The sequence below is a fragment of the Cetorhinus maximus genome, chromosome 1 (assembly GCF_964194155.1).
Source record: "Cetorhinus maximus chromosome 1, sCetMax3.hap1.1, whole genome shotgun sequence".
Taxonomy (NCBI): domain Eukaryota; kingdom Metazoa; phylum Chordata; class Chondrichthyes; order Lamniformes; family Cetorhinidae; genus Cetorhinus; species Cetorhinus maximus.
Window position 1 is genome coordinate 42,043,149 of NC_135879.1, and position 24,632 is coordinate 42,067,780.

The 24,632-nt window shown below is 45.3% G+C and overlaps 1 protein-coding gene across 1 annotated transcript in view; it reads left to right on the forward strand.

Annotated features, from left to right (window-relative positions):
* The first annotated feature begins 651 nt into the window (after window positions 1–651).
* dctn6 (dynactin subunit 6) overlaps window positions 652–24,632 on the forward strand; it is a 78,970-nt gene continuing 54,989 nt past the window's right edge. Inside the window, exons 1-2 of the mRNA XM_078540291.1 lie at window positions 652–750; window positions 4,841–4,905. Coding sequence (XP_078396417.1) covers window positions 716–750; window positions 4,841–4,905 — 100 coding nt within the window. The 5' untranslated portion in view covers window positions 652–715. The remainder of the gene's footprint in view (window positions 751–4,840; window positions 4,906–24,632) is intronic.

Genomic DNA, 24,632 nt, shown 5'->3' on the forward strand with positions numbered 1-24,632 from the left:
TCTGCACTCTCTCCAATGTGTTCACATCCTTCCTATAGTGTGGCTCCCAGAACTGTGTGCAATACTCCAGCTTTCACCTTTTCCTGTAACCTTGCATATTAATTCCATTCAAATATATGTCCAATAGGGCAAGTAGAGAGAAAGTGCTTCCTTTAGCAAGTGGGTCAGTAGCCAAATATCAGGTTTCAAATAATTGGCAAAAGAACTAGAGGAAAAATTAGAAAATATTTTGTAGACTGATATTATGCTCTGGAATACTTTATCAGGAAGGGTGGAGGAATTTAAATATCTCTTAGGTCTCACCTTAATTTCCTCTGCTCTAAAGAACAATCCCAGTTTCTCCACATAACTAAGTCTCACCCCTGGTAACATCCTGACAAACCTGCCCTATCCAAGGCCTTGCTAACTGTGGCTGCCCATCTCAAATTTGTTTCGCAAATGATTAGAACATGCAACATGCTGTAGTGTCTTTTTGGATTTGAATACTAAAAATGGACCGAATTATCTTTTAATCATAAACCCTTTCTTGGGTTTCAACTATAAACTGCACTAACTCACTTCTAACTGAATCTCCGTACAGCGCGTGCGTACTAACTATTCCCGGCAGACTGCGGTGCTGCCTGGTGCGCAGGCGCGTCAGTACTGCGCTTGCGCGTTAACTCCTCCCGGCAGGCTGCCGTGTTGGCTGTTGCGCAGGCGCGCTGACACTGACAAGATGGAGTTTGTGACGGGAAAACCAATTCAGAAAAGGTAAAACAAAGGTCCGGATCTGAATCTCAAGAGAAGTATGTAGATTGATTAAAAAACTGTTTCCAGGAAATCTTAAGATTGTGAAGTATTGCTGTGTTTAAATGTCATTTTTGTAAATAAAGGGAATTGTTTGGCATTAGAGGGAGGGATGCAGCAGGACCAGGAGGAGGGGTTTAGGTGGGGAAGATGGTTTTATCAGCGAGAAGCTATCGGAGTACTCAAGACCCAATACTACTAGTCTGAATGGAGAGGCTTTTGAGTGGGCTCTATTAAGTACAGAAATGTCGCCCTGGAAAGGAAGAACTTGCATTTATATAGCACCTTGCATGTTCCCAGAATAACAGCGCTTCATGGACAATTTAATTACTTTTGAAAACAGAACGTGGTGGGAAAACTCAACAGGCAGTATCTGTGATGAGAGAAACAGGGTTAACTTTCGAGTCCAATATGACTCTTCTTTGGACATTGGCTGTGCCTTCAGTTACCAAGGCCCTATGCTCTAATTCCCTCCCTAAACCTCTCTGCCTCTTTCCTTTAAGATACTCCTTAAAACCTACAGGTTTAGCTAAGCTTTTGATCATCTGCCCTACTATCTCCTTGTGTCACTCAATGTCAAATGTTGCTTTATGATGCTCTGTGATGCTCCTTGGAATGTCTTATTACTTTAAAGGTGCTATATAAATACAAGTTCTGTTGTTATGCTGCCTCTCAATGTTGTTCTCCCCAAAGGATCGCTTCACACTTAATTGCATTAAATTGCATCTGCCTTTTGTTGGCCCATTGCACCAGTCTATGTCCTGCTGAACTCTGTTGCCAGCCTGCTCACTATTTGCTACATTGTCAAATTTTCTGTTAGCTGCAAATTTCAAAATTGTACTCCCTGTACCCAGTGTTGAGGTCATTTATATTATACAAGAAAAGCAATTGTCTGAATTCTGCGTGACCCCATTGCGTACTACTTGCTGGTCAGAAAAGCATCTGTTCATCACTACCTGTCTCTTATCATTGAACAATTATGTACCCAAGCTACTTGTACCACCATCTCTTTATTGCAATTTTATTCTATTTTCTGAATAAGTCTATTGTGTAGCACTTTATTAAGTGCCTTTTGAAAGTCCACACATGCATCTACTGCACTACCTACATCAATCCTCTGTTACTTCAAAGACCTGTTCTGCCGAAGGGCCATGAAGGCTCGAAACGTTGACTGATTTCTTCTCCGCCGATGCTGCCAGACTTGCTGAGTTTTTCCACAATTTGCCTTTAACAAATCTGTGCTGCATGTCCCTTTTATTAACCCATGTTTTCCAATTAGTGAGAATTAATTTTGGCCTTAACAGTGATCTCTGTTTTCCCAACACTGACACTAGACTGGCCTGTAGTTACCAGGTTTACCCCCCCCCCCCCCCTTTTTTTGAACAGGGGTGTAGTATTTCCAGTTCTCTGGCAATTCTCCTTAGATATAGGAGAGTTGAAAGATTGTGGTAAGAGTTTCTTCATTTGGATGAGCTGATTTGTTAACTGAGTAATGCCAATCTATTTAGCACTTCCTTTCTATCCATTTTTATTCAATCCAATATCTCTGCTCCCCCTTCTTTACTGTGACATTAACTTAATCCACTACTTATGTGAAGACAGCTGCAAAGTATTAATTCAGTACCTCCAGTCATGTCCCCTGTCATCCACAAGATTTGCCCAATACGATTTTTGTCTCAGGCTCACCATTGCTTTAACTATCCTTTTACATTTTGTATGTTTATGAAAGAATTTTTTGGGTTTCCTTTTATGATACATGTTAATCTTTTCTCATAGACTTATTTTCCCTTTTTGCATTTCCTTTTTCACTTTCCCCTTTCACACTATATTCTGCCTGGTTTGTGACTGTTTCTCAACCTAACATTTTTCATAAATTTCTTTTTCCCATTTTACTTTAATCTCTTTTCTTTCACAGAACAGAAATGTTAGCTTTGGCCTTACCTCCTTATGGGAATATGCTTAGTTTGCACCCAAATTGTCTGCCTTGAAAGCCAGCCATTGTGCATTCACTGTTTTCCTGCTCAGTCTTTGTTTCCAGTGCACCTATCCATTCTTAAAATCAGTGAAATTGGCTCTTTTCCAGTTGGGTATTTTCATTGTTGATTTTTCTTTGTGCTTTTCCATAACTACTTTAAACCTAATTATATTATGATCACTATTACCCAGATGTTCTCCCATTGCACCACTTTCTTTCTCCATTCAGCTTTTAATCAATGTCCTCTGGATCCTAACTCTTCTGCAATTGAGAAGAGTTTCTCTGTGTAGTCCATCTTGACCCTTTATTATTTGAACATCTCTATCAAATCTCCTCCAAGGAGAACAACCCCAGCTTCTCCAACCTATCCACATAACTGAAGTCCCTCATCCCTGGAACAATTCTTGTAAATCTATTTTGCGCACTCTCTCAAGCCTTCAAATCTTTCCTAAAGTGAGTGCCCAGAATTGGACACAATACTCCTGTTGAAGCCGAACCAGTGTTTTATAATGGTTTACAATTACTCCCTTGCTTTTGTACTCTATGTCTAACTTGTTACTTAGAACTAGATTCAGCACTGCTGCCTTCCACATTGCACTAGAACGTACTGTTTGAAAAAATTCTCCTAGAATTATAGAATGGTTATAACACAGCAGGATGCTGTTTAGCCCATTGTCCAATGTGGGCTTTCTGTAAAAGCAGCTCAGCTAATACCACTCCCTTACCCTTTCCCTGTAACCATGCAAACCTTTCTCTTGAAATGCTTATCTAATTCCCTTTCGAGGCCCATGACTAAATCTGCCTCCACCATACTTTGGTTAGGTCTGGAATACACTACCTATCATTGAATTGGAAAAATGATTTTCCTCATGCTGCCTTTGGTTTTTTTGCCTTCAGCTTTAATCAGTGTCTTCTGGATCCTGACTCTTCTGCAAGTGAGAACAGTTTCTCTCTATGTTCTCCGTCTTGACCCCTTATGATCTTGAACTTGAGATCTGTTGTATTTACCCTTTTGCTACTTCACTTTACTCTTATCTCTTGTCAACCAGGGAATCCTGGCTTTGACTACCTTTTCTTTCACTCTACTTCAACAGCATTTTCCTTTTTAAAAACAGATGCAAAATACTAATTTAATACCTCAGCTATTCATTCAGCCTCCATATGTAGATCCCCTTTTTTGGACACCAATCAGCCCCATCCATCCTCTTACTATACTTTTATTATTTGTATGCCTTTAGAAGACTTTATTTCCTCTTATGTTAGCTGCTAGAATCTTCTTATGCTCTCTTATTTCCTTTTGCTCATCCCTTCTGAACTTCCTATAATCAGCCTGGATCTCACTTGTATTCTCAACTTGAGATCTGCCATATGCACCCTTTTGCTACTTCACCTTACTCTTATCTCTTTTGTTAACCAAAGAGCTCTGGCTTTGGCTTGACCCCCTCATGGGAATGCACCTCACTTATAAGAGAACTTATCTTTAAAGATACCAATTTACCTTGACCAGACCTGTTCTCAGCGTACTGATCCAGGCAGCATTCTTAAAAGTGTTTCCCAATTTGACCTCATAAGAGTAATTTTATTTTAGCCGCTTCAGGATAGTTAAAATTGTTTAATACTATTGTCCTGTGTTCTTGTAACTCTCAACTGCCTCCAAACCTCCTTCTCTATGTCGTTTTCAATATGTTAGCTTATAATGAAAACTGAGAATTATCCACTTTCCCTTCAAGATTTCAAAAGGGCCATTCCCTCTGTTACACCCTGGTCCACTTTACCATCATTCCTGGCATCCGTTCTCCTTCCATGAGCACCATTCCATGGGTGTTGCAGTAGCTACAACATCTGCCCATTCATACCTTTTGCGCACACAATATTAATAATAAGCTATACAGCAGAATTTTCTTCTTGACAAAATAGGTTAAAAAAATGAATACTTGCTGTTCGCTAGTGATTGTTTAATAGCTGATGCTTTTGAGCAGTTCCAGAATCGATAGAATTCGCTAATCGCTAGTATTGGAACTTGTATTTATCTTTTTCAATCACACAATGTATTCTTCACGAATAAAATTTTTTTTGCAGTGTTAAAATTGCAGCTGGAGCTGTTGTCTGTGTTGAAAGTGAAATCAAGGGCGACGTAACAATTGGTAAGTAACATTCCAATATATGAGTAGTGATTTTAGGGATAATTTAATGCTTGCTTCTGGTAAATTCAATTTAGCAGGTAATAGTCAGAAGCTGTCAACACAAATCCATTGAATGGGGCATGTTGACACAAGGCCATTCTCTTTTCATAGATCATTGGACAAAAAAAAACCCAGAATGAAATAAAAACAACATCAGCATATTGATCTAATATATAATTAAAGGTACGTAAAATATGAATGCATAGTACTTAGTTCCTATGCACACTAAGTCACTTCCTGTGACACTACTTCCAGCGACTGCACGCGTACAGATAAATGTGTAAGTCAGAATGTGCTGCCCATGATGCCCTGCTCCCCCAGAGGCTGCACGAAGTAATAAATGCTGTTATCAAAACAACCGCTTTGGCATTGAAAATTAATGAGCCTGCATTCTCATTCCTCCAGATTTTAATTCCTGTTAGAGATTTTAAAAAGCATTTAAATAACATTTCACCTTTTTTATTTTCTTTCTGTTTCTTTTATCTCTCAGTCCAATCTTTTCCTTTTTTTCATTTTCTGTACTTAATTTGGCATTGAATTAAATATTCTAACTGATTTCCTGGTTCAGCCTCTGTGTTCCTCATTAAGGATCTTTCAGTATGATTGGTGAAGGCGATACACAGTTGACTGCCCTATTCGCACAGGTTGCAGATGCTCTGTAGAGGGTGCTGTGTTTTTTCAATGGTTAGTTGACAAAAACGCCCAGTGCAAAAGCCCATGGCAAGGCTATGGGCAAATGCAAGTGTGACGAATGGTTACTGGCCCAATATTTTAATTGTGCTGTTTTTTTTTTTGGTGCAAAAAATTGAATCATCTAATAGTTTCAAATATGCAAAGTGGAAAATTTTTGCTTTAAAGAAATAAATTAATGGATAATTTGAATTAAATGAATTTGAGGTCTGGTTCTTCCTCAACTTGAGGTTTGTCTCTAATCCTGGGCACCACCTTTAGGATGAATATAAAGATTTTAGAGAAGTTGCAGAAGAGGTTTGAGAATGATTCCAGGGATTAGGGACTTCAGTTATATAGGTAGATTGGAAAAGCTGGGGTTGTCCTCCTTAGACAAGTGGTATTCAAAATCATGAGTCTAGGCAATAGATAAAGAGAAACTGTTTCCATTGGCAGGAGGGTTGAGGACTGGAGGATATGAATTTAAAGTGATTGGAAAAAGAAACAAAGGCAACATTAGGTAAATTTGCAGGGTTATGGGGAAAGGGCTGCAGAAGTGGGATTAGCTGAATTGCTTTTGCTGAGAGCTGCACAGTCACAATGAGCCAAATGACCACCCCCTGGGCTGCGACAATTGTATGATTTTGAGTGCATTATAAGTTAGCATTTATAATATGTATTAATCAAAGAACTCAAGATTTTTGAAGAAGAATTGTGTTCTATGCGTTTATAGGTTTGAAGTAAGGCTGTAGACAAAATTAAAACGTTTTCCATGAAACTCATTTACATTTATCTACTAAAATGCAGTTTAACACTTTCCATAATGATTTAAGACCATAAGACATAGGGGCAGAAATTAGGCCATTCGGCTCATCGAGTCTGCTCCGCCATTCAATCATAGCTGGTAAGTTTCTCAACCCCATTCTCCCGTCTTCTCCCAGTAACCTTTGATCCCCTTACCAATCAAGAACCTATCTATCTCGGTCTTAAATACACTCAATGACCTGTCCTCCACAGCCTTCTGTGGCAATGAATTCCATAGATTCACCACGCTCTGGCTAAAGAAGTTTCTCCTCATCTCTGTTCTAAAAGGTCTTCCCTTTACTCTGAGGCTGTGCCCTCGGGTCCTAGTCTCTCCTACTAATGGAAATATCTTCCCCACGTCCACTCTATCCAGGCCTTTCAGAATTCTGTAAGTTTCAATCAGATTCCCCCTCATCCTTCTAAACTCCATCGAGTATAGTCCCAGAGTCCTCAAACGTTCCTCATATGTTAAGCCTTTCATTCCTGGAATCATTCTCGTGAACCTCCTCTGGACCCTCTCCAGGGCCAGCACATCCTTCCTGAGATACGGGGCCCAAAATTGCTCACAATATTCTAAATGTGGTCTGACCAGAGCCTTATAAAGCCTTAGCAGCACATCCCTGCTTTTATATTCTACTCCTCTTGAAATAAATGCCAACATTGCATTTGCCTTCCTAACTACCGACTCAACCTGCAAGTTAACCTTAAGAGAATCCTGGACTAGGACTCCCAAGTCCTTTTGCACTCCAGATTTCTGAATTCTCTCCCCATTTAGAAAATAGTCTATACCTCTATTCTTCCTACCAAAGTGCATGACCTCACACTTCCCCACGTTGTATTCCATCTGCCATTCTTTGCCCATTCTCCTAACCTGTCCAAATCCTTCTGCAGCCTCCCCACCTCCTCAATACTACCTGTCCTCTACCTATCTTTGTATCATCTGCAAACTTAGCCAGGATGCCCTCAGTTCCTTCATCTAGATCATTAATGTATAAAGTGAAAAGCTGTGGTCCCAACACTGACCCCTGCGGAACTCCACTAGTCACCAGCCGCCATCCTGAGAAGGACCCCCTTATCCCCACTCTCTGCCTCCTGCCAGACAGCCAATCTTCTATCCATGCTAGTACCTTGCCTCTAACACCATGGGCTCTTATCTTACTGAGCAGCCTCCTGTGCGGCACCTTGCAAAGGCCTTCTGGAAGTCCAAGTAGATAACATCCATTGGCTCTCCTTTGTCTAACCTACTCGTTACCTCCTCAAAGAATTCTAACAGATTTGTCAGGCATGACCTCCCCTTGATGAAACCATGCTGACTTTGCCCGATTTTACCATGCACTTCCAAGTATTCTTAAATCTCATTCTTAATAATGGATTCTAAAATCTTACCAACGACCAAGGTCAGGCTAATCGGCCTGTAATTTCCCGTCTTTTGCCTCACTCCCTTCTTAAACAGGGGGGTTACATTAGCGATTTTCCAGTCCTCTGGGACCCTCCCTGACTCCAGTGATTCCTGAAAGATCACCACTAACGCCTCCACTATCTCTTCAGCTATCTCCTTCAGAACTCTGGGGTGTAATCCATCTGGTCCAGGTGATATATCCACCTTCAAACCTTTCAGTTTTCCTAGCACCTTCTCCTTGGTAATGGCCACCATACTCACCTCTGCCCCCCGACTCTCTTGAACTTTGGAGATGTCACTCATGTCTTCCACCGTGAAGACTGACGCAAAGTACCTGTTCAGTTCCTCTGCCATTTCTATGTTCCCCACTAGTACTTCTCCAGCGTCATTTTCCAGCGCCCAATGTCCACTTTTGTCTCTCTCTTACCCTTTATATATCTAAAAAAACTCTTGCAATCTTTTTTTATATTACTGGCTAGTTTAACCTCATATTTAATCTTCTCCCTCCTTATTTCTTTTTTAGTTGTCCTCTGTTGGTCTTTGTAGGCTTCCCAATCCCCTGGTTTCCCATTGCTCTTCGCCGCATTGTATGCTTTCTCTTTAGCTTTTATGCTGTCCCTGACTTCCCTTGTCAGCCATGGTTGCCTCATCCTCCCTTTAGTATGCTTCTTCTTCCTAGGGATGATTTTTTGCTGTGTCTCCCAAATTACTCCCAGAAACTCCTGCCATTGCTGTTCCACTGTCTTTCCTGCTAGGCTCCTGTCCCAGTCAATTCTGGCCAACTCCTCCCTCATGCCTCTATAGTTGCCTTTATTCAACTGTAATACTGTTACGTCTGATTCCAGCTTTTTCCTCTCAAATTGCAGGGTAAATTCTATCATATTATGGTCACATTCTCCTAAGGGTTCCTTCACCTTAAGGTGATTTATACTATTCACAATCTATATCAATGATTTGAATGTGGGAACCAAATGTAATATTTCCAAGTTTGCTGATGACACACAACTTGTTTTGTAAGTTGTGAGGAGGATGCAAAGAGGCTTCAAGGAGAGTTAGACAGAGTAAATGAGTGGGGAAGAACATGGCAGGTGGAATATGATGTAGAAAATGTGAAGTTTTCCACTTTGGTAGGAAAAACAGAAACAGAGTATTTTGTAAATGGGGAGAGATTGGGAAATGTTCATGTCAAAGAGATCCAGGCATTCTTGTTCATAAGTCACTAAAGGCTAACATGCAGGTGCAACAAGCAATTTGGAAGGCAAATGGTATGTTTGCCTTTATTGCAAGGGGATTTGAATACAGGAATAAGGAAGTCTTGCTGCATTGTGTAGAGCCTTGGTGAGACTGCTCCTGGAGTATTGTGTGCAGTTTTGGTCTCTTTACCTAAGGAAGTGTATAGTGGCCATGGAGAGGGTGCAATGAAAGTTCACCAGACTAATCCCAGGGATGATGAGATTGCCCTATGAGGAAAGATTGAGGAGACTAGGGGTCTATTCTCTAGAGTTTTCAAAAATGAGAGGTGATCTCATTCAAGTGTACAAAATTCTTACAGGGTTCGACTGGGTAGAGGCAGGAAAAATATTTTCCCTGGTTGGGAGAATCTAGAACCAGGGGACACAGTCTCAGAATAAGATGTAGGCCATTTAGGATCGAGATGGAAGAATTTATTCAGGTCAGAGGGTGGCAATTCTTATGAATTCTCTATCCCGGAGGGCTGTGGAGGCTCAGTCATTGAGAATGTTCAAAGCAGAGGCCAATGGATTTCTAAATACCAATGACATTAAAGGGGTAGTGCGGGAAGATGGTGTTGAGGTAGAAGATCAGCCTTGATCTGGTTTAATGGCAGAACAGGCTTTTGAGGGGCCAAATGGCCTACTCCTAAAGGTCCTCACAAAAAACTGGGCTTGTCCATCATATTTCCTCCCAGGGCCGTAGGACCTCGGCAGTTGAAGGTGTGGCCACCAAATGTGGAACGATTAAAATTGGGTATGCTCGAGATCAAAATTAGAGTGCAAATATCTCAAGGGTTGTGATGCTGAAGTAGATTACAAGGTGAAGGTTGAGGCCTTGAAGGGATTTGAAAACCAGGATGGGAATTTTAAAATCGAGGCGTTCCTTAACCGGGAACCAATGTAGGTCAAAAGAGGTGATGGGTGAATGGAACTTGGTGCGAGTAAAGACAAAAGCAGCAGAGTTTTGGATGACCTCAAGCTTACCGAGGGTAAAATGGGGGAAGCTAGTAAGAGTGTGTTGGAATAATCAAGTTCTTGTAGTAGCATAGGCATAGATGAGATTTTCAGCAGCAGAGGTAGGGCAGAGTTGGGCAATGTTGGGGAGGTGTTATGCAGATATGTAGTTGGATGTTCAACTTCAGGTCAAATATGTCACACGTTGCAAACAATCTTAGCCTTAGGTGTTTTCCAGGGAGAGTGGTGGACTTGATATCTAGGGAATGGAGTTTGTAATGGGGACCAAAGGCAAGGAATTTGGTAACTACAATGTAAAATTAGAAAAATTTCTGTTCATTCTGTACTGGATGTTGGGAGGGGTTGAGAGATCTGGAACTGAGTATCGTCAACATAAATGTGAAAATTGACACTGTTTTTCGATAATGCCGTCAAAGGGCAATATGTAGATCAGAAATGGGGGTCAAGGATAGATCCTTGGGGACACTGGACATAATGATGCGGGAGTGGGAAGAGAAACTATTGCAAGTGATTTTCTGGTTATGATTAGTTAGATTAGAGTGAAACCAGGCAAATGCAATCCACCCAGTTGGATGTTGGTGGCGAGGCTTTGAAGGAGAATGGTGTGGTCAACAGTGTCAAAGGCTGCAACCAGGTTGAGAAGAATGAGACTGAAATAGTTTACCTCTGTCACAGTTGCAAAGGATGCTATTTGTGACTTTGACAGCCATTTCAGCACTATGGCAGGGGCTGACATGATTTGGAGAGATTCAGACATGGAGTTCAAACAAAGTAAGACAGACATGGATTTGATTGTGACAACATGTCCAAGGACTTTGGAAAGGAAAGGGAGTAGTTTGTAAGGACAGTGGATTCAAGGGGCGTTTTTGAGGAGAAGGGTGATATCAGCAGATTTGAAGGAGAGAGAGAGAGAGAACAGTTAACAATGTCAGCTAACAGGGGAACTCGGAAGGGAAGTTGGGTGGTAGTCAGCAATTTAGTGGGAAAAGAGTCGAGGGAGCAGAAGATGGTTCTCATGGACAAGGTGTGCTCGGGGAGATGAGAGAAACTAGAGAATGATGCAAGTTCAGGGCTAGGGCTGGAGGGGGGCTTTAGAGGAGGTTTGGCCTGGTGGGTGAGGGAAACGCAGGGAAGTGGCAGAGACAACTGATGGTCTCAATCTTACTGATACATGAGCTCTCCACACTTGTTGGGAGGTGATGGTGAAGGGAACAGGGAAGAGGATTTAATAAAGAAAAGAAGCTGGGTGCATTTTTCCATTCCAGCATGATCCTGGAAGAGTGAGTGGTTTTGACAGGACCCAATAATGCATTCAGGGTTCGAGCTGGATCTGGCTAAGCCAGTTGTCCCCATGTCATCGGAATGTGCAAAATAGGAGCAGAAGTAGGCCATTTGGCCCCTTGAGCCTGCTCTGATCCATTCAATAAGGTCATGGCTGATCTGTTTGTGTTTTGAATTCCACATTCTCATCCCCCTGATAACCATTGATTCTCTTGTCTAACAAGAATATATCTACCTCTGCCTTAAAAATATTCAGTGTTCCAAAGTCGCACAACCCTCAGAAAAAAAATTCTCCATGTCTCTGTCCTAAAAGGGCAAAAGGGCAATACCTAATTTTAAATCAGTGCTCCCTAGTTCTGGACTCACCCACCAGAAACGTGCTTTCCATGTCCACCTTGTCAATACCTTTCAGGATCTTTTACACTTCAATCAAGCTACCCTTCACTCTTCTAAACTCCAATGGAAACAAGTCCAAACTTTCCTCGTAAGACAACCATTCATACCAGATACCAATCTAGTCAACCTCCTCTGAACCGCCTCCTATGCCTTATATTCCTCCTTTAAATAAGGAGACCAAAACGGCACACAATATTTGAGATGTGGTCTCACCAATGCCCGGTATATCTGAAGCATAACACCCTTACTTTTGTGTTCAGTTCCTCTCGTAATGAAGGATAGCATTCCATTAGCTGCCTTAATTACTTGCTGTACCTGCATACTAACTTTTTGTGACTCGTGCACTAGAACACCTAGATCCCTTTGCACCTCAGAATTCTGCAGCCTTTCTCCGTTTAAATAATACTCAGCTTTTTTATTCTTGCCAAAGTGAGCAACCACATTTTCCTACTTTATACTTAATCTGCCAGATTTTTGCCCACTCACTCAATTTATCTAGTTCCATCAGCAACCTCCTTATCCTCTTTACAACATACTTTCCAACCTGTCTTTGTGTCGTATGCAAATTTAGCTGCCATGCCTTCACTCCCTTCATGTAAGTCATTGATATAAATTGTAAAAAGCTGAGGCCCCAGCACAGACCCCTGCAGGACTCCACTCACCACATACTGCCAATCAGAAAAAGATCCATTTATGCATACTCTCTGGCTGGCTGGCAGAAAACAATCTTCTATCTATGTTACCCCCAACACCATGAGCTTTTATTTTCCGCAGTAACCTTTGATGTGGCACCCCATTAAATGCCCTCTGGAAATCCAAGTACAGCATGTCTACAGGCTCCCCTTTACCCACAGCACATGCTGCTCCGTCAAAGAAGTCCAATAAATTGGTTAAACATGATTTCCTTTTCGCAAAACCATGCTGACTCTTCCTGATTACCTTGAGTTTCTTTAAGTGCTCAGCTATGACCACCTCAATGATCAATTCTAACACCTTCCCCACAACAAGCATCAAGCTAACTGGCCTATAATTTCCTGTTTTCTGCCTCCTCCTCTTGTTGAATAGCAGGATTATATTTATTGCTACTTTCTAGCCAGATGGAACCTTTCCAGAATCTAGGGAATTTTGAAAAATTAACACCAACTCACGTACCTCATTAGCCACCTCTTTTAAGACTCTAGGATGTAGCCCATCAGGACTTCTCTGCATTCTCACACTCTAGAGGATCAACACTCACTTTACTTTTTTCATTTTTAAATACCTGTAGAAACTCCTGCTGTCCTTTTTTAAATTTCTAGTTAGCTTCCTCTCATACTCTAATTTCTGACTCCTGATTAACCTTTTAGTCATTCTCTGCTGTTCTTTATATTCTGACCAATCATCTGACCTGCCACTCATCTTTGCAGTTATATGCTCTTTCCATAAGTTTGATGCTTTCCTTAACCTCTTTAGTTAACAACGGATGGTGGGGTCACCCCCGTAGAATTTTTCTTTACAGTAGGGATATACTTATTCTGAGTATTCTGAAATATCCCCTTAAAGTCTGCCATTGCTTCACTATTGATCTATCCCCTAGCCTAGTATCCTAGTTCACTTCAGCTAGCTCAGCTTTCATGCCCACATAGTTGCCCTTGTTTAAAGTACTGGTCTTTAGACCCACTCTTCTCCCTTTCAAACTGGATGTAAAATTCAATCATATTGTGGCCGCTGCTACCTAGATGTGCCTTCACTTGAGGTCATTCATTAATCCTGTCACATTACACAATACCAAGTCTGATACAACCTGCTCTCTGGTTCCGGAACGTGCTGTTTTAAGAAACTATCTCAAAAGCATTCTATGAACTCCTCATCCAGGCTATTACTGTCAGTCTGATTTTTCCAGTTTATATGTAGATTAAATCACCCATGATTATTGCTGTCCCTTTATCACAAGCACCCAATATTTCTTCTTGTATACTTTGTCCTACATTGTGGTCACTGTTAGGGGGCCCATAGACCACAAAGAAGTGACTTCTTTCCTCTACTATTCCTCATCGCCACCCAAACTGACTCTACATCCTGATCTCCTGAACCAAGGTCATCTCTAACTGTTCCATCAATGTCATTCAATAGCCATTCAGGTCTACATGCCTTGGACTTGGTGGCGCAGAAATGAGGGCCATGATGCCAGGGTGAGAAACGTAATGAGAAACAGTTAACATTTCAGCTCTGTGACCTTTTGTCAGAATCTGGTAAAGTTAGAGATGTAATCAGTTTTGAGCAAGGGATGGGTGGGACAAGGACAAAAAGAAGTCCTGTGAAAGGATGAAAATCAGGAGGGGTTGAATGATAAGAGTGTTTGTCTTCCAGGGCCAAAGGGAATGGTGATGGGGCAAGAACCCCATGGGCCTATACCTATTGGAGTTTAGAAGAATGAGAGGTGATCTTATTGAAACATGTAAAATCCTGAGGATTTGAGAGGGTAGAAACCGGAAGGAGGTTTTCACTTGTGGGAGAGACTTGAACCAGGGGACACAGTTTAAGAATGAAATGAGAGGAATTATTTTTTCTCAAAGGGTTGAGTAAGTGGAATTCTCTTCCACAGAAAGCAGTGGATTATGGGTCATTGAATTTATTCAAGGCAGAGCTAGACTGATTTTTGATAGACAAATGAGTCAAGGTTTATGGGGGCAGGTGACAAAGTGGAGTTGACCACAACCAGATCAGCCATCTTATTGAAAGGCAGAGCAAGCTTGGAGGGCTGAGTGGCCTACTCCTGCTCCTAAGTCCTATGTTCCTAGAACAGAAACAACAGATGTGCCTGGAGCAGGTATGTTGCTGACTGAAAGAAGAAAAACTGAAACAGGCAATGAAAAGAAAACGAAATGGAGCACAGGTTATGGTCTGAAATTGTTGAACTCACTGAGTCCGGAAGGCTGTAAAGTGCCTAAGATAAAGTACTGTTCCTCAAATTTATGTTGAGCTTAACTGGAACAGTGTAGTAGACCGAGGACCGAAAAGCCAGTGTGGGAGCAAGGTGGAGAATTAAAATGACAGGCCACTGGGAGCTCAGGGTCATGCTTGCGGACTCTGCGGATGTGAACTCCCATTAATCCAGATTTCTGGATTGCGAGTGCTGTAACATAACCTATGCTACCATTTTTGTCCTGACCTACATTGACCCCTGGCCTTCCAAAGTCTCTTACCCTTGTCTTCAAACCCCTCCCTGGCCTCTCCATTCCCATTTGTAGCCTCCAGCCTTACAACTGTCCAGAAACTGATTTCTTCCATTTCTGGTCTCTTGTGCATCCTCCACTCCTTCTTTTGTTTCAACATTGGCAGCTGTACCTTCAGCTGTATGGAAGCAAAGTTCTGGAATTCCCTTCATAAACATCTCTGCACCCTCCCATGCCTCTCTCCTTCATATAATATGCTGCACTGAACTCCCATCTTTGATCAAGCTTTTGATTCTGTTCAATTACACCTTATTTGCTTGGTGTCAATTTTTGTCCGATTCCACTCCTGTAAAGTACCTTGGGAAGCTTTATTTCATTAAAGGTAGTAGAAGAATGTAGGTTGTTCTATATAACAGGAAGAAATGTCAGGTTACCAGGAGAACATTCTGGAACAACGTTCCCAGTCCAACAAGGAAGGAAACCAAGTTGGACCTGGTTCTGAAAAATAAAGTAGGGCAAGTGGATTATATTGCAGTAGATCACTGAGCTAACATTGACTGCAACATTATTCAGTTTAAAGTAATTATGGAAAGTGACCAGAAATTATCAAAGCTCAAAATGCATAACTGGGAAGAACTGATTTCAGGGATTTAAGAAAGAACCTTGCGTATGTTACGGACCAGACAGGGATTCGTTTAAACAGCCCTGATTTCTCCTCTCACTACGTCCGTAAACAGAAAGGTGTTTTTGATTTCCCCACTTTATAAGTGGTGGCATGTTTTCCCCAATCTTTCAGTTTGGAGTGATCCAATCCTCTATTAATAATGCCACAGCAAATTCGAGAGAGGGCAAAATAAGAAGGTTGGTTTATTTTATACACACACAATGCAGGAAAGAGGTTTCGCAATGTCTGCACCTTTTTTGCACTTATACAATAAAAGAGGGATAAGGGATAGAAAGGGATAGACAGGGCAAGAACACAAAAATAAGTTATGGTTTCACGTGAGTCTAGTGGCATATTCCTTCAAAAGTTAGCAAGCTGAAACCGTTGCAGGGTGATCCAACTTTCCAGTAGCAAGGACTTCCATGATGGGAGGTGGCATGTAGAGATGAATTGGTCTTGAAAGCTCAGATACAGAAGTTCCAAAGTTCCAGTCGTTCAGTGTAGATGAGGGCCAGCCATTGACCTAGACCGAGTTCTTTCTGCTGCTACCTGTTGGATGGTAAAATGGTAGACTGCCTGGTTCAGTTCCACACAGCAATATTACAGGTTCTGGCAGCTTAGAGGAGGTCATGTGACATACCTCCCACTTCTCCTGGCTGTTGGACAAAGGATGTATTTTCCCAGGTCTGTAATCCTGAGGTGTTTAATAGAGGAGACAGGGTCCCTCCTGTCCTTTGCAGACAGACCTTCTCCATTGGCTGGAGCTTTGCCTTAGGAATCCAAAGAGGTTGGTGCATTTCTTTGGAATTTGATTGTCGGCAGTCACAGAGGGCATTAGCACCTCTTTAAAGATAACTAGGTCCTGCTGATTTCTGAGGGTTAGAAATTTCCTCTCGTATGAGTTGGGGGACACAGCTAGATTAGAAAAGGCCTTTGCAGAATTAAACAGTAATGGAGCAATTGAGGGAATTCCGGGAAGAGAGTGTTCAGGTACAAACTTCAGTTAATCCAGTCGAGAGAAAGAGCATCCAAAACTAATGTGTCCTTGATGACAAAGGAAATAAAAGTTATAATAAAACAGAAAAAGAGACTTCTGACAAAGGTGCAAGACCCATTTAATAACCAGAAAGATTATGGAAAGTATAAGAGGGAATTGAGAAAGGTTAATATGGGGGGCAAGAAAAGACATGTGAACGTACTAGCAGGCAACATTAAATTAAACCCTAAATCAATTTATAAACCCATAGGACCAGATTTTGATGTGCTGATAATGGTGAGGCTATCAGTATTCTCAGTTATTATTGGTAAAACTAGCAGCAACTTCTGGTGTCTGGACATGTGCAGCTAAACAGAAATCTGGAAGTTGTAGTTGGTGATGCCCTGCTCTACCACAGTTGCTGTCTTCGCCAATGAAATTGGCTTGGCAATAAGATCACTATCATGGCGTGAACTCAGGCTAATTATCCATCACAACAAAGCCTTGATCAATCAGGAGAAACCAAGTTTTTAATGGCATAGTTATTACTTATGAAAAACCTTTCTGGCCCTGAAAAATTAGTTTTAGTGTGGAACCTGTTCAACCTTTCCTGATAGGCATAACCTCTTAATTCTGGTGCCATTCTAGCCATTTTTTTTAGTATCCTGCCCTGTGCCTCTCCATCCTTTTTAATAAGCTGAAGACCAGAATTGTTCACAGGCGTGGACGAACCAAAGCTGTAGACAAGTTGAACCTAATATCTCCTTTTCAATTTTTCCCTCTAAAAATGAACCCTGGTGCTTTGTTTGCTTTTTTTTGTGGCCTTATGAATGTACACTGGTACTTTTTTTAATGAATTGTGCATCAGTATTCCTATGCACCACTACCCCTCTACCTCACTCAGACAGTTATTTTCCTTTCATTATATAACTAAAAGGATAGTCAACAAAATGAATCTGTGTGTCACTACAGTATGTGACTTGAGGTGCAATGGTGGGACCCTCCATTCGGAAACGAGGGAGATACAAATTCTGTCACTAGCGAGACAAATTAAATGTTACTGTGCTTTTTCCTTCACTAAATCTATCTATATTGAAGTTAATTTGCCAAGTACACACCCGTTCTGCAAGTTTATTAGTGTCTGTCTTGATTAAAAGAATGCCACTCTCACCTCCCTTCTAGAATGCAACTGTTTTTGTGGGGTATATCATAAGACATGGGAGCAGAAATTAGGCCATTCGGCCCATCGAGCCTGCTCCGCCATTCAATCATGGCTGATAAGTTTCTCAACCCCATTCTCCCGCCTTCTCCCCCTAACCTTTGATCCCCTTGCCAATCAAGAACCTATCTATCTCGGTCTTAAATACACTCAATGATCTGGCCTCCACAGCCTTCTGTGGCAATGAATTCCATAAATTCACCACTCTCTGGCTAAAGAAGTTTCTCCTCATCTCTGTTCTAAAAGGCCTTCCCTTTACTCTGAGGCTGTGCCCTCGGGTCCTAGTCTCTCCTACTAATGGAAACATCTTCCCCGCGTGCACTCTATCCAGGCCTTTCAGTATTCTGTAAGTATCCCAAGCAATTTGGTTGTTTATTTAAAACTCTATACAGTGGAACAAAATAAATCTTTCAGGTCAAAGGATCTTTGTGCAAATTCAGGAAAACAAACAGCTTTAACAAAAAATCAAAAAAGTAATTGCTGGAAATCTGAAGTTTAAAAAAAAATTACTGGAAAGAGTCAGTACGTCAGGCAGCATCCATATCATTAACTCCTCTGTTCTTTTCACAGACCTCCTGAATTGTTCCATCAAACAATTTGCTACTACGTTAGCAACTTATATTTATGTGGCATCCTTGGGTTAATAAAACATCCCCAGGTGCTTCACAGGAGTATTAGAAACATAGAAACTAGGAGCAGGAATAAGCCATTCAGCCCTTTGAGCCTGCTCCGCCATTCATTATGATCATGGTTGATCATCCAACTCAATAGCCTGCTCCTGCTTTCTCACCAAATCCTTTGATCCCTTTCGCCCCAAGAGCAATATCTAACTCCTTCCTGAAAACATACAATGTTTTGGCCTCAACTACTTTCTGTGGTAGCGAATTCCACACCTGCATCTACCCTGTCTATTCCTGTTAGAATTTTATAGATTTCTATGAGACCCCCCTCCCCACCACCACTCATTCTTCTGAACTCCAGCGAATATAATCCTAGCCAACTCAATCTCTCCTCATATGTCAGTCCCGCCATCCCAGGAATCAGTCGCTGCACTCCCTCTATAGCAAGTACATCCTTCCTCTGATAAGGAGACCAAAACTGCACGCAATATTCCAGGTGTGGCCTCACCAAGGCCCTGTATAATTACAGCAAGACACCCCTGCTCCTGTACTCGAATCCTCTGGCTCTGAAGGCCAACATACCATTTGCCTCCTTTACCGCCTGCTGCACCTGAATGCACTGGTGTACGAGGACACCCAGGTCTCGTTGCACATTCCCCTCTCAATTTATAGCCATTCAGATAATAATCTGCCTTCCTGTTTTTGCTACCAAAGTGGATAACCTCACATTTATCCACATTATACTGCATCTGCCATGCATTTGCCCACTGACTTAGCTTATCCAAATCACATTGAAGCATCTCTGCATCCTCCTCACAGATCACCCTCCCACCCAGCTTTGTGTCATCTGCAAATTTGGAGTTTTACATTTAGTTCCCTCATCTATATCATTAATATATACTGTGAATAGCTGGGGTCCCAGCACCAATCCCTGCGGTACCCCACTAGTCACTACCTGCCATTCGGAAAAAGACCAGTTTGTTCCTACTCTGTGTTTCCTGTCTGCCAACCAGTTTTCTATCCATCTCATTACACTACCCCCAATCCCATGCACTTTAATTTTACACGCCAATCTCTTATGTGGGACTTTGGCGAAAGCCTTCTGAAAGTCCAAATAAACCACATCCGCTGGTTCCCCCTCATCAACTCTACTAGTTACATTCTCGAAAAATTCCAGTAGATTTGTCAAACATGATTTCCCTTTCAAAAAGCCATGCTGACTGTCGGATTCTGCCACTGTTTTCCACGTGCTCCGCTTTTAAATCTTTTATAATGGACTCCAGAATTTTCCCCACTACCAACGTCAGGCTGACTGGTCTATAATTCCCTGTTTTCTCTCTACCTCCCTTTTTAAATAGTGGGGTTACAATAGTACCCTCCAATCTGTAGGAACTGTTCCAGAGTCTATAGAACCTCAGAAGATGACCACCAATGCATCCACTATTTCTAGGGCCACTTCCTTAAGTACTCTGGGATGTAGATAATCAGGCCCTGGGGATTTATCGGCCTTCAATCCCATCAATTTCTCCAACACCATTTCCGTGCTCATACTGATTTCTTTCAGTTCCTCCCTCTCACTAAACCTTGTGTTCCCCAACATTTCTGGTATGTTATTTGTGTCCTCCTTTGTGAAGACAGAACCAAAGTATGTATTTAGTTGGTCAGCCATTTCTTTGTTCCCCATTATAAATTGCCCTGTTTCTGATTGTAAGGGACCTACATTTGTCTTCACCAATCTTTTTCTCTTCACATACCTATAGAAATTTTTACGGTCAGTTTTTATGTTCCCTGCAAGCTTACTCTCATACTCTATTTTCCCCTTCTTAATCAATCCCTTGGTCCTCCTTTGCTGAATTCTAAACTGCTCCCGATCCTCAGTTCTGTTGCTTTTTCTGGGCAATTTGTATGCTTATTCCTTGCATCTCATACTATCACTAATTTCCCTTGTAAGCCATGGTTTGGCCACATTTGCACCAGACAGGAATAAACAATTGTTGCAGTTCACCCATGCGTTCTTTGAATGTTTGCCATTGCCTATCCACCGTCATCCCTTTAAGTAACGTTTCCCAATCCATCATAGCCAACCCGCGCCTCATACCATTGTAGTTTCCTTTATTAAGATTCAGGACCCTAGTCTCAGAATCAACTACGTCACTCTCCATCTTGATGAAGAATTCTATCATATTATGGTCGCTCATCCCCAATGGGTCTCGCACAACTAGATTGCCAATTATTCCTTTCTCATTATACAATACCCAGTCTAGGATGGCCTGTTCTCTAGTTGGTTCCTCAACGTATTGGTCCAGAAAAACATCCTGTATACACTGCAGGAATAATTCCTCTACGGTATTGTTACTAATTTGATTTGCCCAATCTATATGCATATTAAAGTCACCCATAATTACAGATGTTCCTTTATTGCATGAGTCTCTAATTTCCTGTTTAATGCAATTCCCAACATCACCACTACAGTTTGGGGGTCTATATACCACCCCCACCAACGTTTTTTGCCCCTTAGTGTTTCTCAGCTCTACCCATACAGATTCCACAGCGTCGGAGCTAATATTTTTCCTCACAATTGCATGAATTTCCTCTTTCACCAGCAATGCAACTCCACCGCCTTTTCCTATTCCTTTCTTTCTGTCCTTCCTAAATTTTGAATACCCCTGGATGTTCAGTTCTCATCCCTGGTCACCCTGCAGCCATGTCTCCATAATCCCGACCATATCATACCTGTTTACATCTATTTGCATGGTTAATTCATCCACTTTATTGTGAATGCTCCTCACGTTAAGGCACAAAGCTTAGGCTTGTCTTTTTAACATTACTTGTCCCGTTCCCATTACTTTTCCACTGAGGCCCTGTTTGATTCTTGCCCTTGATTTCTCTGCCTATCACTTTTCTTATTCCCCTTTCTGTGTTTTGTTCTTGTCCTTGATTCCCCTTCCTCTGACACCTTGCATAGGTTCCCATCCCCCTGCCATTTTAGTTTAAACCCTCCCCAACCACTCTAGCAAATGTTCCCCCTAGGACATCAGTCTCAGTCCTGCCCAGGTGTAACCTGTCCAGTTTGTACTGGTCCCACCTCTCCCAGAACAGGTCCCAATGTCCCAGGAATCTGAAACCCTCCCCCACACACCATCGCTTCAGCCACGTATTCATCCGATATATCCTGCTATTTCTACTCTGACTAGCACGTGGCACTGGTAGTAATCCTGAGATCATTACCTTTGAGGTCCTACTTTTCAACTTACTTCCTAATTCCCTATATTCTGCTTTTAGGACCTCATCCCTTTTTTCACCTATGTCACTTGTACCAATGAGTGTCACGACCACTGGCTGTTTACCCTCCCCCTTCATAATGTGTTGTAGCCGCTCTGAGACATCCTTGACCCTGGCACCAGGTAGGCAACATACCATCCTGGAGTCTCGTTTGCGGCCACAGAAACGCCTATCTATTCCCCTTACAATTGAATCCCCTATAACTATTGAATTCTCTCACTTTTTACTCCTCCCCTGTACAGCAGAGCCAACCGTGGTGCAACGAATTTGGCTATTGCTGCTTTCCCCTGAAAGGTCATTCCCCTCAACAGTATCCAAAGCAGTATATCTGTTTGGTATGCGAATAGCCACAGGAGATTCCTGCACTGCCACCCTAGTCCTCTTGCTCTGCCTGGTGGTCACCCATTCCCTTCCTGCCTGTGGACTCTTAGCCTGCAGTGTGACCACCTCTCTATACGTGCTATCCACGATACTCTCCACCTCACGGATTCTCCACAGTGTCCCGAGCCGCCGCTCCAGCTCCAAAACCCGGGCTTCCAGGTGCTGCAGCTGGAGACACTTCCCGCACACATGCTAGCCCCAGGATCTGGAAATGTTCCCGGCTTCTCACATAGAGCAGGAGGAACACACCACAGCTTTGAGCTCTCCTGCCATGACTCACCCTTTTAGATTAAATTAAACCTTTTGGAAGATACTTAATATCAAATAATATCAATTACTCTCGGGCCCTGTTCCTCGTTTTTACAGAATATAGCCCTTGCAAACGATGAGCCACAAAATAAGACCTTAAAAACTATAAGCAATAAAAGTAGTAAATGATAACCCGGCCGTACTCAGGGTACTCAAAGGATCACCTCGTTCCCTCCTCACTGAACTCCCTCAGTCACTCCTGCTCTCTCAGCTTCTCTTCAACTCCCGACACCTCTCGCGCCCCTCTCCGACTCCTGACTCCACTCGCGGCCCTCTCCGACTCCCGGCTCCTCGCGCGGCCCTCTCCGACTCCCGGCTCCTCGCGCGCCCCTCTCCGACTCCCGGCTCCTCGCGCGCCCCTCTCCGACTCCCGGCTCCTCGCGCGCCCCTCTCCGACTCCCGGCTCCTCGCGCGCCCCTCTCCGACTCCCGGCTCCTCGCGCGCCCCTCTCCGACTCCCGGCTCCTCGCGCGCCCCTCTCCGACTCCCGGCTCCTCGCGCGCCCCTCTCCGACTCCCGGCTCCTCGCGCGCCCCTCTCCGACTCCCGGCTCCTCGCGCGCCCCTCTCCGACTCCCGGCTCCTCGCGCGCCCCTCTCCGACTCCCGGCTCCTCGCGCGCCCCTCTCCGACTCCCGGCTCCTCGCGCGCCCCTCTCCGACTCCCGGCTCCTCGCGCGCCCCTCTCCGACTCCCGGCTCCTCGCGCGCCCCTCTCCGACTCCCGGCTCCTCGCGCGCCCCTCTCCGACTCCCGGCTCCTCGCGCGCCCCTCTCCGACTCCCGGCTCCTCGCGCGCCCCTCTCCGACTCCCGGCTCCTCGCGCGCCCCTCTCCGACTCCCGGCTCCTCGCGCGCCCCTCTCCGACTCCCGGCTCCTCGCGCGCCCCTCTCCGACTCCCGGCTCCTCGCGCGCCCCTCTCCGACTCCCGGCTCCTCGCGCGCCCCTCTCCGACTCCCGGCTCCTCGCGCGCCCCTCTCCGACTCCCGGCTCCTCGCGCGCCCCTCTCCGACTCCCGGCTCCTCGCGCGCCCCTCTCCGACTCCCGGCTCCTCGCGCGCCCCTCTCCGACTCCCGGCTCCTCGCGCGCCCCTCTCCGGCTCCCGGCTCCTCGCGCGCCCCTCTCCGGCTCCCGGCTCCTCGCGCGCCCCTCTCCGGCTCCCGGCTCCTCGCGCGCCCCTCTCCGGCTCCCGGCTCCTCGCGCGCCCCTCTCCGGCTCCCGGCTCCTCGCGCGCCCCTCTCCGGCTCCCGGCTCCTCGCGCGCCCCTCTCCGGCTCCCGGCTCCTCGCGCGCCCCTCTCCGGCTCCCGGCTCCTCGCGCGCCCCTCTCCGGCTCCCGGCTCCTCGCGCGCCCCTCTCCGGCTCCCGGCTCCTCGCGCGCCCCTCTCCGGCTCCCGGCTCCTCGCGCGCCCCTCTCCGGCTCCCGGCTCCTCGCGCGCCCCTCTCCGGCTCCCGGCTCCTCGCGCGCCCCTCTCCGGCTCCTCGCGCGCCCCTCTCCGGCTCCCGGCTCCTCGCGCGCCCCTCTCCGGCTCCCGGCTCCTCGCGCGCCCCTCTCCGGCTCCTCGCGCGCCCCTCTCCGGCTCCCGGCTCCTCGCGCGCCCCTGTCCGGCTCCCGGCTCCTCGCGCGCCCCTGTCCGGCTCCCGGCTCCTCGCGCGCCCCTGTCCGGCTCCCGGCTCCTCCCGCGCCCCTGTCCGGCTCCCGGCTCCTCCCGCGCCCCTGTCCGGCTCCCGGCTCCTCCCGCGCTCCTCTCCGGCTCCCGGCTCCTCCCGCGCTCCTCTCCGGCTCCTCCCGCGCTCCTGTCCGGCTCCCGGCTCCTCCCGCGCTCCTGTCCGGCTCCCGGCTCCTCCCGCGCTCCTGTCCGGCTCCCGGCTCCTCCCGCGCTCCTGTCCGGCTCCCGGCTCCTCCCGCGCTCCTGTCCGGCTCCCGGCTCCTCCCGCGCTCCTCTCCGGCTCCCGGCTCCTCCCGCGCTCCTCTCCGGCTCCCGGCTCCTCCCGCGCTCCTCTCCGGCTCCCGGCTCCTCCCGCGCTCCTCTCCGGCTCCCGGCTCCTCCCGCGCTCCTCTCCGGCTCCCGGCTCCTCCCGCGCTCCTCTCCGGCTCCCGGCTCCTCCCGCGCTCCTCTCCGGCTCCCGGCTCCTCCCGCGCTCCTCTCCGGCTCCCGGCTCCTCCCGCGCTCCTCTCCGGCTCCCGGCTCCTCCCGCGCTCCTCTCCGGCTCCCGGCTCCTCCCGCGCTCCTCTCCGGCTCCCGGCTCCTCCCGCGCTCCTCTCCGGCTCCCGGCTCCTCCCGCGCTCCTCTCCGGCTCCCGGCTCCTCCCGCGCTCCTCTCCGGCTCCCGGC